The 15692-nt window shown below is 43.5% G+C and overlaps 1 protein-coding gene across 5 annotated transcripts in view; it reads left to right on the top strand.

Moving 5' to 3' along the window:
* PAMR1 (peptidase domain containing associated with muscle regeneration 1) overlaps nucleotides 1-2179 on the top strand; it is a 158051-nt gene extending 155872 nt beyond the window's left edge. For all 5 annotated transcript variants that reach the window (XM_057507555.1, XM_057507558.1, XM_057507557.1 and 2 more), the window contains exon 11: nucleotides 1083-2179. In XM_057507555.1, the coding sequence (XP_057363538.1) occupies nucleotides 1083-1619 (537 nt within the window). In that variant the 3' untranslated portion in view covers nucleotides 1620-2179. The remainder of the gene's footprint in view (nucleotides 1-1082) is intronic.
* Nucleotides 2180-15692: the final 13513 nt, after the last annotated feature.

The following is a 15692-nucleotide window of genomic DNA, read 5'->3' as shown; positions in this document are numbered from 1 at the left end:
CACCTTAATTGCTTTAAAAATAACATAGTAACAAATATTATTCATCATTGTAGTCATCAAAGGTTAATCACCTATAATGTTTATGGCATATAAGGTAGGCTTTGAGGACATAGAGAGGTTTTATCCAAGATATTAATCAATTTACAGTATTCTTCTCTCTTTCCCTGCCTGTCTTCCATTTCCTCAACACCCCTGGCCAACTATCACTCCATCTGTTCATCCTTCTCTTTGCCCATCCGTCTGTCCATTCATCCATCCATCCATCCACTGTTGTTGATCTCCCACTGTATGTCATTCACAGGGAGAGAGACAGAGCAGAATAAGGCATGGTTTTTGTCCTATAGGTCCACAGGCTAGTGGAAGAGACAGACCAGTATAATGTGATTAGTTCAACACAAGAGAAGTCCTGAGGAAATGAGCCCATATGTAGCTGAATTAATAGGGCGTGTACATCAAAGTTCCTCAATGTACTGCATATTTAAGATCCAAAAGGCCCCCTTCAAAGAGAATGATCAGCAAGGATTGAGATCATCAGTGAAGATCTTGGTGGAAAAGTCTTGTGGACCATTCTGTGTGTAGCTCTGTGTTACTGACTTGAAGGTAAATGGCATTTTTTGAAGTGAGCCAGAAGTTGCAAACTGGTAGCCCATAGGGGTTTGTGTTTTGATAGCACTAACACATATTTTTTAATCAGTTATTTGCCAACATTTAACAATCAGGAGGTTTCAAATAAAGATCAGGAGTCTATTCTCTAGCAAAGTGAGAGTGGTGGCCCCATTTTTACATGGCAGTGGTCAGCCGGGACAACTGCCCACTCTAGATGGGGTAAGCCAGCTCACTCTCTGTGGCCTCACCTGTCCATTCCATTTACTTAACACCACCTGCCACGCCCCAAAAGGCATGTCAGTTTGCAACCCTTGCCCTAGAGCAATTGCTTTCTAGGGTCCCTTGAACAAAGTATCTCCAAAAAGAACACCTGTCTCTCAGAAATTTTCTCTGGATTATGTAACCCCAGGGCTTGCTTGCTTTTGCTTACCGTGGGGCTGCTGCTCACCATTGCTGTCCGTTCCTTGCGTTTGTAGATTTCTGCGATCATTCTGCATCCCAACTATGACCCCATCCTGCTGGACATGGACATTGCCATCCTGAAGCTGCTAGACAAGGCTCGCATCAGCACCCATGTCCAGCCCATCTGCCTTGCAGCCCCTCGGGACCTCAGCACCTCCTTTCAGGAGTCCCGCATCACTGTGGCAGGCTGGAACGTCCTGGCAGATGTGAGAAGTCCCGGCTTTAAGAATGACACGCTGCGCTCTGGGGTGGTGGGAGTGGTGGACTCGCTGCTGTGTGAGGAGCAGCATGAAGACCACGGTATCCCAGTGAGTGTCACAGACAACATGTTCTGCGCCAGCCGAGACCCCACAGTGCCTTCCAACATCTGCACTGCAGAGACGGGGGGCATTGCGGCTGTGTCCTTCCCGGGACGGGCATCACCTGAGCCACGCTGGCACCTGGTGGGGCTGGTCAGCTGGAGCTATGACAGAACATGCAGCCACAGCCTGTACACGGCCTTCAGCAAGGTACTGCCTTTTAAAGACTGGATCGAGAGAAACATGAAATGAGCCTGAGGCCCATTGGGAATGCATGCTTTTCCATGCATCCATCGGTACATGTGTTACATGAGGTGTGAACCTGAAGGGTGTTGCTCCCTGTGAGTTTGGCTGGGCCAGGGCTCTGACTTCAGGGAAGAAACTCGGTAAAGGGTGAGTAGAGCTCACTTTCTGGTAGGCGTTGCCTCCTTGACTGCTCGGACTATTTGGAAGACACCAGGGCTGCTTGCAAGAACTAAGTTTCTTCAAAAAGACTTTATGAATAGCAAAGAAAAGGTCCCCATTCAACCGACCTGGTGGCCTTCCCCACCTGCTCTTTAGTGGTACGAATGTCATGGTCAGCTCTGGTCAAGAGAAGGCTGACCAGGAGATCTGGGCCTCAGAGGCCTCTTCCAAGGCTCTAGCCAGACCAAGTTCCAAAGAGCCACCTGTGTGACAACCCAGGACAGTGGAGTTTGAACATGGTGTGGGCTTTTGTGTACATTACCACATCACAGTGGGGTCCTTTTCCTTCCCAGTCCCCTGTACACATTTTAATAAAATGAAGGTTGGCTTCTGACCTACAGAACAGATGTGCTGTGGCTCTGATTCCTGTATACTGCTTCTCTGAGCTACTTGTGTAGAGGCCAGTGGCTTGATGACAGCCCCTTAAAATAGATCCTGAAGTTAGAATTCCCAAAGAATGCATATGGCAAAGCTGACACCATCTTTTCAATACCAACCCTTGGAGTTTGCTGAGTCATGAGCTGGAGGAGGAGGGACATGGGGGGCATCAGATAAATCAACAACAGAGGGAAATACCAGGAATTAGATGATTTCTCATGTCACCTCTGGTTCTTATGTTCTAGATCTAGCGCACAACCCTGCTTTGAACCTCCATAAATCATTATGACACACTTTTTTAGCATCTGAATTAGAATCACATATTTACTCACACTAGATTGAAATATGCCAAGAAACTATAGCTTCACTGTTTTCTCTAACTTATGTGATTTTCCTTCCAACTGTGCCCTCAGCTCCCACCAGATAGTGGAGGAAAATAATGACTCAATCCATTCAAATCCCTGAAGTGATCTTCCAGTAACGTTCTCTTTTGTGGGGGACCCACTCTTTCCTCCTTCTCCCTGCTGTCCACACCAGATTCCCCCTCCAAGATGGTGCCAGGGAGGCTTACACCAAGCACTCCTGAGTCCTGCGGTCTGTGGGTGTGTGTGGTGGCTCTTTCCCCTCCTGGGCATTTTGCGACATTGACAGTGGGTGCTAGGGTCTGTGACTACCGTGGTCTCGCTGTTTCCCAGGGGCCACCAGCCCTCCCTGCTGACTCGGCTCCTCCTCAGCTCTGGCACTCCTGGGCTGTGGGGTGGTCTCCTCATTGATCCTGGTTTGGGTCACTCCGTCTCATTCTACTGTGACGTCCTTCTCTGGCAGCCACCCAGCCAAAGTCTCAGGGACCAACTCTTTCTCCCTTAGGGGCTTGTGGGAACTTCTTGGTCTTTTCCATACTTTGTGAGGGCCAAGAGCCAGGGTGGGTACAGGGCACCCTCGGAGACACTTGGCCCTACAGACTCAGACAGAAACTTTACCCTTTCTCAGCCTATCCAAGAGAACTTTGAGCTCAAGGACTTTAGCCCCCAAACAGGAGGTCAGGACACATTTGCCTCCCAGCCTGCCTCCCCAGCTCCGTCTTTGCATAATTCCCTGAGCCAGAAGAGAGTTCCTGGTACTTTCTTTGTTTGTCAGGCTTTCTTGGGGCTTTCCATAAGTCACACCCTCCTCCTTCACCCACCTCCTGTGTCCACATGGCCTGACCTAAGAGCAGTGTATTAGTTATCAAGCTCTGAGTAACAGACATCTAATGCTTAGTGGGTTAAAACAAGAAATGTTGATTTTTTTTCCCAGTTTCAGAGGGTCAGGAATTGGGGAGCTGAGGTTGCCATGAGGCTACAGTCTTCTGATTACTGCTTAACTGGATTTGACAGGTATTGATCAGGTTTCTTAAAGACCTTTTTCTTTCTTCTTTAAGACTAGAAGACTCAGATCTGGAGAGGTGTAATGGAAGTATGATCAAGATCTAAATTCAAATTCCTGTCTTTCAACTTACTTTCTGAGTGGTCCAGACCAAGTCACCTAACCTCTCTTTCATCAACAGTTAGGTTGGCATAATAAAATCTGTCTTTTTGGTAGCTGTGACAGCTAAGTAAGAGATTGTAGCACATGGCATACATTTGGTGTCTGTATTTCCTGGCAGGGGCAGGGCTGTCCAGCTGGGCACAGCTCCATAAAGCCTCCACCTCTGTAGGCACATCTCACATGGGGTCCATGCACATTCTTCTCACTCTCTAACTTTATCCTGACCCCTCATCTGGACCACGATGTTCCCTACTGTCTTGACATCCTCTTGCTACTTACTGCCATTTTCCATCCTTGTGTCCTCAGGTTTGGTTCACATTTATGCCATCTCAGCTAAGACTTTGATCCCCTCAGAAGCTGATTTGGGCTCCAAGTCCTAGTGACACCACCTCAAGGTGCTTGTTAATAGGCCATGATCATTTGGCAGCCAGCTACCCCCCCCCCCCCACCAGATCTTTTTACCCTGCTCTGCTCTCGTGGGCTGCAAACACTCAGTCACACTAACCTGAAACACAGGACAGGACAGGAGCCAAGTCAGACCAGAGCCTTTCCCTTGGGCATATCTGATGCTGTAGGAGTATCATTCATCTCCCTTCATGACATGGCCCTTGCATGCTAGGACGTTACTCCAAGGATGGGAGCTCTCCTCTTAGCTGGAAATCTGGAGTGCTTATCACTCAGGGTTTTTTCAGAGAATCAGAACTTCTAAGAGTCGTAAAGAATAAGGGATATGAATGGCCACTTACAATTGTGGGCAGTAGTGAAGTCTGTGGGAGGCTGTTGCCTTTGTGTTTGGTGTTGGACCTGAAATCAACTGGGCTAGCAGATGGGAACGACATTCACCGAAGCTGAAAGAGGATTTCCAGCAGGTTGTTGGAGGAGCTGTGGGCCTAGGTACCATCTTATCCAAGCGAGGTGAGCTGTTAGATCAGGGACATTATGTATGAACTGCCACAGTGCCTGAGGCACTCTACCAATTTTTAGTGCATGAGGAGAGCTGTTGCTTCATTTTCCTTTCTGAGTCTCATGAAAGTTTCTCTTGTGCCCACTTTAACTTGGAACCACAAAAGGAAGAGAATTCTGCAAACATAGTTTCAGCTTCCCCTGAGTTGACATGGTTAAAAACCACCACAACTCATGGAATATTAATGCTGGAAGAGTGGTTGTCAACTGAGGACACATGTGGGCTCCTGCTTCATCCATAGTAGTTTGTTTCAAATTTCTTTTGTAGTGGTTGTTTTGTTTTTACATACATGTAGCTCCCAACCCTCAGCAAGGCTGTGGAGCCTAGGAGCCGGCCTGACACTCACAGGTAGGCTGTGGCATTCCCCTGTTGAAGATCAATAATTTCACAGAATGCCAATATCATTTGAGATCATTCTATGACTGTGATGGATCAAGACACAAACAAAACCACTTTATATCTTGCCTATGAACAGACAAAAGCAAGATCCCTATACAAACCACAAAAATACCAAATATCCCCCTCTCCTGGTTAATAAATGACTGATGCTTTTTTACCAATTACTGTTTTAGCCTCAATCTATTCTTCCTTCTGGACAAGACTTATTAAGATAGCCAATTACCCCCACTTACTGATAGCATTCAATCCAGAAAAAGCACCACTTCCTTGAAACCTTTTACCAAATCACCTAATGGAAGCCCAAACCCTATAATGAGTTCCTTCCAATACTCTCAATAAGATACTTCACAGTTCCTGATGATATGTACTCTCATTTCCAGGAGCAATAAATCCAACTTGTTCAACTTTACGTGTGTTTCTGGTGGTATATACTTACAGGTATACAAGTAAAAGTCTTGGCTATCATAGAGATTTTACTTAAATTTTGTGTACTCTATGATAACACTTATATCATACATAAAATTTAAAGTGTATAATTTAGGTAAGACTTGTACTTTTTCTTAGGAGTGGCTGTATTTACACAGCAAGAGGACTTTCAAGAATGACTGGGTAGCCATGTCACCCTGTATTCTCTTAGATAAACTCCAACAGGAATTGAGATGAAACGGAAGTCCAAGCAGGCCAGAGTTATCATTGACTGTCACTCACAGGGTAATTAGAACTTCACTTGAGTCTTTGGAGTGGTGGATGATGGGGAAGAAGGATGTTGTAAGTACAGAAAGAACTTGGGAAGTCCATAAGATGAAGCATGGATGGGGCTAGCTTGGAGAAGGGCCAGTCATTTCTCAACATGAACCTTTATTACAATGGCGGGTCCAGTTGGCCAGCCAAGGCGAGGCCAAAGTGAGGCCAATTGGTGGTGTGTCTCAAATGCCAGGATTAATAACTTGGCTTCTTATTGCCATTTACAAATATCAAGCTCACTTTGATATCTCTAGGAAAGTGAAAGGATAGAAATGGAATTCTAGAAAGGCCCATCAGGCTAGCTGTGCTAGACAGAGGCAGTGGTTCAAAGACCCAGTCTGAGCTTAAATTCTAGCTCTATCATTTACATGCTGTGACCTTAAGTATGACACTCAATGTCTACCCCACAGTTACCTCTTCTATATGGGCATGAAAGATATGAAGATTCAGTGAAATAATGCAGACGTAAGTTAAGCACATAGCACAGTGTCTGAGCCAGTTGCACTCTGACTATTGGCCACTGTTATGGTGGTTGTTTTGCTGTTTTTCAGGAGAAAGAGAGATTGGAGATGGAGAAACCAGTTACAACAGACCCCATGAGGGGTAGAGAGAGGAGAACTCTTAGAATGCTGTTCAGGTCTAAGCATATGGAAATAAATTTGGCAATCTATAGAGTGGGGTTAGTAACAGGAAAGGATGAGCAGAAATAAATGGGGCCATGGGTGAGAAGAACCTGGAAGGATGAGAGTGAGGAACAGTGGGATGGTATGAAGTGGGAGACGTCTAGGTAAATTTCTGAGACAATGGTCCAGGGCTCACAGTGATTTTTAAAAAATGCACTTCCCATCTTCATGTGTGTATGTGTGTGTGTGTGGCAGTGGGGAGGGGGAGTAAGGCTGCAAGTATTAAAAGGGACCAGCTGGCGAGTAGGAAATTTGCAGCTATTTTATCCCTCCTTTCCAGCATAATCCCAGTTGTTTTCAGGAATTATGCATATGAATCTTATTTGAATATGAATTTTTCAATACTCTTTTGAAATAAATCTTGACAGTACACTGGAATTTAAGAATTTCTATGCTGTCAAATTCATTACCTACTCAAAATTTAATGGACCTCCCACATTATGTATAAGAGAATATTAATCGATATCAGAATATTAGTCAATAAAATCTCTTCCATCCTGAATTCAATCAAGAGTTGTGTGTTCATTACTTTTTCTACCTGACTGCCATTCATTCACCAACAAAAATTTATAGAGTGTGTACAGTGTGCCAAGGGCTGAAATAAGAAAGGTGGACAAAATGAGCTAGATGCTTCCCCTCAGTCACATCATCCCAGAAATGAGAAATCATGATAAGTGTTAGGAAGGAAAATACAGCATGCTGTAAGATTGCATAACAGGGTAACTGCTTTAATCTGGTGGAGATGGAGTAAAAGGTTTGCCTCCCTGAGGAAGTGATGGCTGAGATGAGTTGACTACTAGATGTAGGGTAGGGGTGGAGCAGAGCACTCCAGATAGAGAGAAGATCATGTGTAAAAGATGTTGAGAAGGGGGGCTCCTGGCATATCTGAGCAACTTCCAGAAACCAGTAAAGCTGCAGAGGACATCACGAGGAGGAGGGTGCCAATGTGAGGCTAGAAACAGAATCCCATGGTGCACGGCCACCTGTGGAGCTGGGAGAACTAAGTGAGAGGACCCTGGCAGGACCACACTGCATAGAGAAAACCCCACGGATCTCAACGTGAGCACTAGGAATTATTAGCGAGGTCATTAGCTCATCAGGCAGAGCCTTGGTCTTTGACTTTGGGTTTTCTGCTCTGCTTCTAACCTGGACATACAGACCTTGAATCTTGCTGCACTGAAGCAGCTGCATATTGTTCTAGTAGAGAATTCTCATCAGTGGAGATGAGCTGAGTTAAAAGAAAGCTGACAGCCAGTGCAAGATGCAGAGCCATGAGGTGCTTACATCCTTACTCCTGCCTGCCTTATGTTTCGGCCTTTAGGATCCTGTGAACATTTTGAGTGAAATCGTTTGGATCCCTAGGGCTTGGGGAAGTTTATCTTTTCAAGGCTGTTGGAAAGATGAGAACATTTTGGAGTGGTTTGGTAGCAATTTGTGGTCTCTTTCTGCTTTTCTTGGCAGCAGGACTTGCTTTGCCTGGCAGGGCTCTGCCTGGATATGCTGTTGAGGCCCAGCATTTTAAGAAGACCATTTCAATGGCTGATATTTTTAGGGCTCACTTCACATTTGTATTCCAATTCACTGAGTGTTCATCCAGAGGTTTGTGGACTAGGTCTGATGGAGAGCTTTGTCAACAAAGAAAAGAAGTCAATACATAAAATCAGGGCATAGCTATCTCAGGTGAAGAATAATGTTAGAAATGGGATTCTCAGAGGGAAAGAACAGTACTGTGTTCCTGAACTTACAGTTTCTAGGAAAAGCTAATTCCAACCAGAAGAGAGAGAATGATAATAATCCTCATTTAAAAAAGGGGAACAGGGTGTTACACATAAAACAGTATCTAGGTGCTAATAAGTGAAGATTCCAAGTGAATTGGAATCCTTCTGATTTACTTTTGTTGTGCAAAGGCATATGTTTTGCCAATGGGTTTCAGCCCCGGGCAAATTTGCTATGGATTCAATGTGACCAAATAAATTGACAGCAAAACGTTCTTTGGGGCAAAAGGGTTTATTACCTGGCTTGTTCTCCTGGCAGTAGGTCGAGCACTAGCGTCTCTGCCTCCACCCAGAGCACTGGGCCGAACTCCCTATATAGCATAATAGCAGCTTATTGCCTAAAGGTGTGGAAGCGGTAGCCTAGCAACAGGCTAGTTACATCATCAGGTGGCTTAAGTTCAGTGAGGATCCTGGCCATAGGAACCCCGACTTACCCACAGCATAATTCATCCTTTGATATAAAAAAATCTCGGAATCTATAATCTCAATTTAGAACTGAATTACCTGGTTTCTATCTTCCTCATGCTCTTACAAAGGAAAATAACTTTATAAGAAAATGACTTCTGGGATTTGATACAAAGCCCCTCTCGGGGTTACCAAGTAATTTTGTAAAGAAGAGAATAGAGAATATAGAACAAGAATCACATCTTTGGATTTTCTGAGGTCATAAGAACCTGGCTTGGATCCCTGATTCAGTCCTTAGCCAAATCATTTAGTGTTTAACCACAGTGAGCTGGTGTCAAGCAGAGAAATCCCCCTGAAGATAAAAATTTTCTCTCCATTCTTTGGCCCATCATAAAGCTGTAACTACTGAATACTGTAATGTCCCAGCAGAACAAAGGAAAGAGGAAAATGCATAACTGGCATTCTTTGCCATGATTAGAAGAAACTGGGGGTAGAAATTAAAACATTAGCAATCACTCTCAAAAAGTATTCCACTTTATACAGGAACAAGCTACTAAAAAAAGAGACAGTCTAATTCAAATTCTTTATGGTTTTTATAGTAGGCATTAAGAATCTGTATCAATCCAGACATTTAGCCTCAGGCCATCTCATCACAGAAGATGCTGACATATAGGAATGATACACCCAGAACTTGCAATTCATCTTTTTCCATTGTCTCCTTTCCCTTTTATCCATGCTAAGTAAATGGAATGAAGTCACACTCTTGCCATTAGAATTCATCAGGCAATAAGTGTAGCTAACAAATGTTTCATTCTTCCTGGGCTCTCTACTTAATGAGGCCGTTTCTGCCTGAAGAATGGATTATATTTAGACTAAGTTCTCTGTCTGAACTGAGATTTCTGTGAACTAACATCTCTTTCTCATCAGCGTAAAAAGGGAGGTAAAAATAGAACTCCCTTACTTCTCTCTCACTCATGTGTGTTAACAAGAGTGAATGAACTGAACGTGTGTCTCAAGGCTCCACATACTTGTGAGATGGATGATTCCCTTTATTCTCCATTCTGTGACTGCAATCAGCAACACTGAGCTACAGGTAGGTCCAACTGTGGCTGTATTTATTCCTGGACCCAAACAGTGCCACCACCATCACTTTCAAATGGTGAGAGCAGTGGCAGCCAGGGGCCTGACATGATAAAGGTGACAATAGCGATGGCTGTGTGCCAGGAATGGTGCCAAGGACATAATGCCACATGGCCTCATTTAATTCTCATCCGAGCCCAGTGGATGGGATCATTACTACCCCCATTGGTGCCCAGAGGGTTAAGTGACTTACTCAAGGTCATTCAAAGTGGAAAGAGGGAAGATGAACTCTACTTGAAACTCACTGCTCCAAACAGAGCTGAGATGCACAGTTCCCACCAGGTGAGCCTGTTCTGAGGACCATGTGACATTTCCTACTGTGACCACCTTAGCATTCTTAAAACAGTGATCTGGGGTTGCCCCTGTGAAAATTCTACCCCCATTAGCTACCACTCTAACACCCCTTCTCTTTCTAAAACATCTTCATTTTCAATTTAGTTTCAGGCTTCTCCAGTTTCTCTCTTAGATGGTCTTGGCTTTGGGGCCAATGCTATGGAGAATAGCACCCTTTCTCTAAAACAGGAACATTGTGCAATAATTTTCATTCATATTTTTTATTCATCCTAAAACTAGCTCACATTTCTGAAAAACTAGCATACTCATATTAATGGTATGAATGAAAAGACCTCCCATATTTCTTCTGCTTTATTTATTTTTTAAAAACCATAAGGTGTCTAGTTTTGTAGTCTTAAAGATTGGGCCAAAGTTTTAAAAGACAGATCTAGACACAGAGCTTGTGACTCCTTGGACATTTAACGTGTTTGCTCTATGTGCCAGATCCTGTGATACCCACTTTACAGATGTAATTTTTGCAGCCACAGAATGGTTTCCATTTTACAGATGGGGAAGTTTAGTCTCAAAGGGAGTCAGTGGCCCACTCAATGCCATGTGTTGGAATATGAACCCAGGCCTGCTTGGCTCCAAAGCCCAGACATGCTTTACCAGAGCAGCAGCATGGAAACCCGAAAGGACAAATTTGTTCAGTGGATGGTTCTAACTTTGCAAAGCACTGCATGTGTGAATGTCCCACTTAATGAGCTGATGGTGTGTGGTTTTCTCATTCCTAAATCCTGGAGAGCAGTAGTAATCCTTAAGAGAAAGGCAGATGAAATGGTTACTGCATTTAGGGGGAAAATGTTAAACTCATATTTCTCAGACATTACCAAACGGCAGTCCCTCTTGGAGGGGGCAGCCTTTGGGTCACTTGGCTGTTATTTCTCTCTTTAGGTCACTTTCTTCTGATAAACTTTGAATATTGAAACATTTCTCCTCTGTTGTCATCATGAGGCAGAATGAGTTTATTAACAGCCTTTTATGGGAAAACAGTGGAGCACTATTTTTTTTTCCTCTTTTCTATGTTAGGAGTTTCCCCACCCTTCCCTACATGGAGATGTAATAACCAATCTCAAGCGATCTGAAGGAGAACCAGGACAGGGAATGCATTCCTTAGAAAAGCACAAGAAGAGAAGAGGAGGGTCTTTATCCCTTCTTTGGTCTAACTAAGCTCCTATAATGATTGGAAAAGAACCTTGCAAGTTGTAGAATTTAGGACTGGAACCTTTGAGGTCATTTGGTGACTTCTTCCATGGTATAAATACACCCTCTTCTAATCTATAGCAAATGGCTTGACAGAGTCGTCTTCTCCGCTGGAATATCCTCCAGGTGGAGAGGTCCCTATACATATCATGAGGGCAATTTGTTCCAATAATGATGACATTATTATTATTAAAAGTTGCATAGACGAGAGGTTAAAAGCAAGGATCTGCAGGAAGACTGTGCTCCAACCCCAGCTTCACCCCTCCTTTATCTGGTGGCCCTGCAGACCCATTCTCCACCTTTCTCCAGACTGCTGTGCTCCCCAGGAAGGCTGAACTGAAGAGACCATATGTAATTGTATCAGTGTGCTCCCTTGTCTTCAGCTTCCAGCTTTGGTGGATAGGTGCCCCAGAGGAGAGAACAGGAGGAAAAGGGTGCAGTTATTTATTCCTAGGTCCCATTCCAGCAAGTCGCTGTGGCAACAAGGTCTCAGTTCCCATCAGGTGGTCCTCTCCACACAGCACGCCACTCTAGTTTCCAGTAACTTCCCTTCAGGATTAGGGCTCCTACTGTTCCTGGCCCAGATGTGCACTATCCCTTAGAATTTCAGCACGCCCTTCCCATTTCCTTCTAAATGTTCCCTTTATTAAACTGTGCACAATTTACTTAATTGGAATATGCTCTCTTTTTCTAGCTGGGACCTTCAGTGGTACAACATATCTAGGTACTTTGGGCAAATTCTTAATCTCTCTTGGCCTCAGTTTTCTCCTCTGTAAAATGGGGGTAGGTCGTGATGTCAAATAAGGTGATACATATTAAGGGACTTTGGACATGCAGTTAGGACTCAGTAAGTAAGGGTAATAGTATGACCACCATGAAGTCCCAGTGGAAACACTACCTTAATCCAACTGTGGCAAATCGCTTCTCGTAGCTTGGGTTACACTTGAAGTAAATAATCAGTGAGGTTAAAGAAAGAAATCCCCTATGGTAAAAATTAACTTTGCCAGTCCCTTAAGTCACCTATCAGTGTATAGTATAGTAAAACTTTTTGTATTCAATCCTACAGAGTAGGTGTTATTCACACTGAGTTTGAGAACCCATGAGCTAGACTTAAGAAAGGTAGAGCTCTATGAAAACATCAGAGTCCCCACCCCTTCTGCTTTTGCCATGACATGGAATCCCTAGAGGAGACAGAGAGATGCTAGAAAATTTAGGTGTTCCTGCTAGCTTGTAGGATTACTTGTTCTTCCCTCCTCTCAAGGCCTTATCAACTTAGTGCTGGCTAGGAGACTTGCAGTTTGTTGCGAGGATAAAAAGAAGTTAATGAGGTCATATTTCAGGCGGCTTTAGGTAAATTAAATTGTATGCCCACTGCTGTTGCCACATGTCTAGGATGACCCTTTGTTGAGCGCTCGTGACATGCCAGGCTCAGCACTAAGCATTCCCCACATATACCATTTAATCTCACAACAGCTCTGAGGTGGGTATTACTACAATCTGGGGTTTTTAGATGAGGAAGCTGAGAACCTAATGTGCCACAGAGTCTAATACATGCCAGGTCAGTCTGCCTGACCCAGAGCTGAATTCTGATCCAGCACGGAGGCAGTGCAGTATAGTGGCTTACCCTCAGCGTTCCGTGTGGGCACAACCACAGAAGAGAGCCCTAGGCTTTTATAGCTGCTCACAGTGGTTGTCCAGAAGAACACTTGTCTGCCTGGATACATTTTTTAAATTTTCTGTCTTTGAAGAGAGGGGGTTAGACTTGTATCATGTCTTCCTTAGTTTTGTTTTTCTAAGGGCTAAACACACAAATGTACTCCAGCTTCTTCTGGGGGTCCTGTTTTGGGACCCTATGCCATCTTGTTGAACCACCTCTAGTCCAGTGATTCCTGATGCTGGCTCTATGGTAGAATCAATCACCTGGGGAAGTTTAAAAAAAATACTGACATTGGGGCCCCACCCTAGACCAAAGAAACCAGTCTATGGCAGGTGACACAAGTATTGTTTTCTAAAAAACTCTCTCAGTATGGCCTATGGGCAGCCAGTGCTGAAAAGCCCTGCCCCAGTTTGCTTAAAAATTGAACTGGTGGGACCATTGGTAGGGGGCCTCCAGTATAAGGAAAGAGAATCAGTTCTTTTCCGCTAATGATTATTATCTGAAATTACCTGTGGCATATCCCATGTGATTTAATAGGCCTCCTCTTTAAGGGAAGCTGAATGCAATGTCTCTCGAGTCTAGGACAGGATGTCAGGGTTCCCAAACATGGTTCCTTCTAGAGATAATAGCAAAATGGAACCACTATGCCCACACAATCTGACTGTGCTTGATGATTCACCTGAGTTCTCTCAGGTTCTGAATACTAAAAACATAATTGAGTGGTTTTCCAAAGTTTTTATTTTTATTGAGGTATGAGACATTTAACATTGTGTAAGTTTAAGGTGTATAATGTGTTGATGTGATACTTTTATATTTATATAAATATATTGATTTTGCAAAATTATATTTATATTGCAAAATGATTGCCACCATAGTGTTAACATCTTTATAATGTCACATAATTATCATATCTTATTTGTGGTAGGAACAATTAATATCTATTCTCTGAGCAACTTTGAAGTTTATAATACAGTATTATTTATAATCACTATGCTCTTCATTAGACCTCCAGGACTTATTTACCTACTGGCTGCAAGTTTGTACCCTTAAATAACATCATCCCAATTCCTCCATCCCCCCAGCTCCTGGTAACCAGTATTTTACTCTGTTTTGATGAGTTCAGAGTTTTTTAGATTACATATAAAAATGATTACCCTTACTTACTGAGTCCTAACTGCATGTCCAAAGTCCCTTAATATGTATCACCTTATTTGACATCACGACCTACCCCCATTTTACAGAGGAGAAAACTGAGGCCAAGAGAGATTAAGAATTTGCCCAAAGTACCTAGATACGTTGTACCACTGAAGGTCCCAGCTAGAAAAAGAGAGCATATTCCAATTAAGTAAATTGTGCACAGTTTAATAAAGGGAACATTTAGAAGGAAATGGGAAGGGCGTGCTGAAATTCTGAGGGATAGTGCACATCTGGGCCAGGAATAGTAGGGGCCCTAATCCTGTTTTTAAGATTCCATATAAAAATGATATATACAATATGTGTCTCTCTGACTTACAGCATTTAGCACAATGTCGTACCAGTATTTTTTAATTCGATAGTTTTAAAAGTGAAAATAACCCTAATCCTTTTCTTTTCCCTTTTACTTACTCTGTTGCTGTACCACCAAGTACCTTGCCCTTGGCAGTGAATGCTAATGAATGGTGAGGCTCAACCCTCCCTGCCTGTGTGCAGATAGTGAAGGACTATGATGGAGGAGTTCATCCATGCTCATGCTAAAGGGGGCTGGGGTAGTGCTGACAGGATCATTAATATCTAGGCTGGGAGAAATTCCCACGGCTTTGTTCTCCAGCTGCCACCTCAGCAAAAAAGGGAAGTTAAAACCCCTAAATTGTAAAGAGAAGATGAGACTGTAAAGGTTCCAAAAGCACCTGACAACTTCAGATGCAGAGTTACACATCCACTCTTGGTGGGGCTAAAGCGAAGGGAATGGCAAACATGACACTAAGGTGCAAGAGGGTAGTTTCATCTATATAATTATTTTTAAATACGTGTATGAGATTGCTCTAAATACAGATTAATACATTCATTTAATAACTATTTTAAAAACAAAATGCAAAATTAGAGAAGTTGTGAAGGGTCCTGGGATGATAAGATATAGATCTGGTTAATCTAGTGGGGCAGACAGGAAGGAGAGAGGGGTGAAGGGGCGAGACAGTGAAGGCATGGGTGGAGAAAAATGTTTGCACTCAGGTTTGGGAAGGGAAGTAATGGAGGAGGTGAGCACTTCTGTCTAGAACTTCTGTTTAGTTTTTCTTTCTTTCTTTCTCTTTTTCTTATTAATTCTCTCATCTACCTATTCGTCCTTGGATACTGTGTTCAAGAAACTATCCTTCAAGGGTCCTTAGATTAACTGAATAATTTTTGAGGGTTTACTGAGTGCCAGACTCCAGTTTAAGAGCTTTGCATATCTTTTGCATTTCATTTAGTTATCTTAGCACCTCGAGGATGGTGATATTACTCCTATTTTGCTGATGGGATGAAGAGAAGCTGAGGAATTTGTCCCCAGATTACTCCACCTAAGAACTCAAATTCTTGGATACCAGCGACTGGCATTTAACCAATGAGCCCCGCTGGGACTGCGGCTTCCCTGGCACGGTCCTGGGATGAGCGCCTCAAGTTTGCACGTGGCCAGCC

The sequence above is a fragment of the Manis pentadactyla genome, chromosome 9, assembly GCF_030020395.1.
Source record: "Manis pentadactyla isolate mManPen7 chromosome 9, mManPen7.hap1, whole genome shotgun sequence".
NCBI classification, from domain to species: domain Eukaryota; kingdom Metazoa; phylum Chordata; class Mammalia; order Pholidota; family Manidae; genus Manis; species Manis pentadactyla.
The sequence above is the reverse complement of the archived record's forward strand: the minus strand, read 5'-3'. Positions and strand labels throughout refer to the sequence as shown.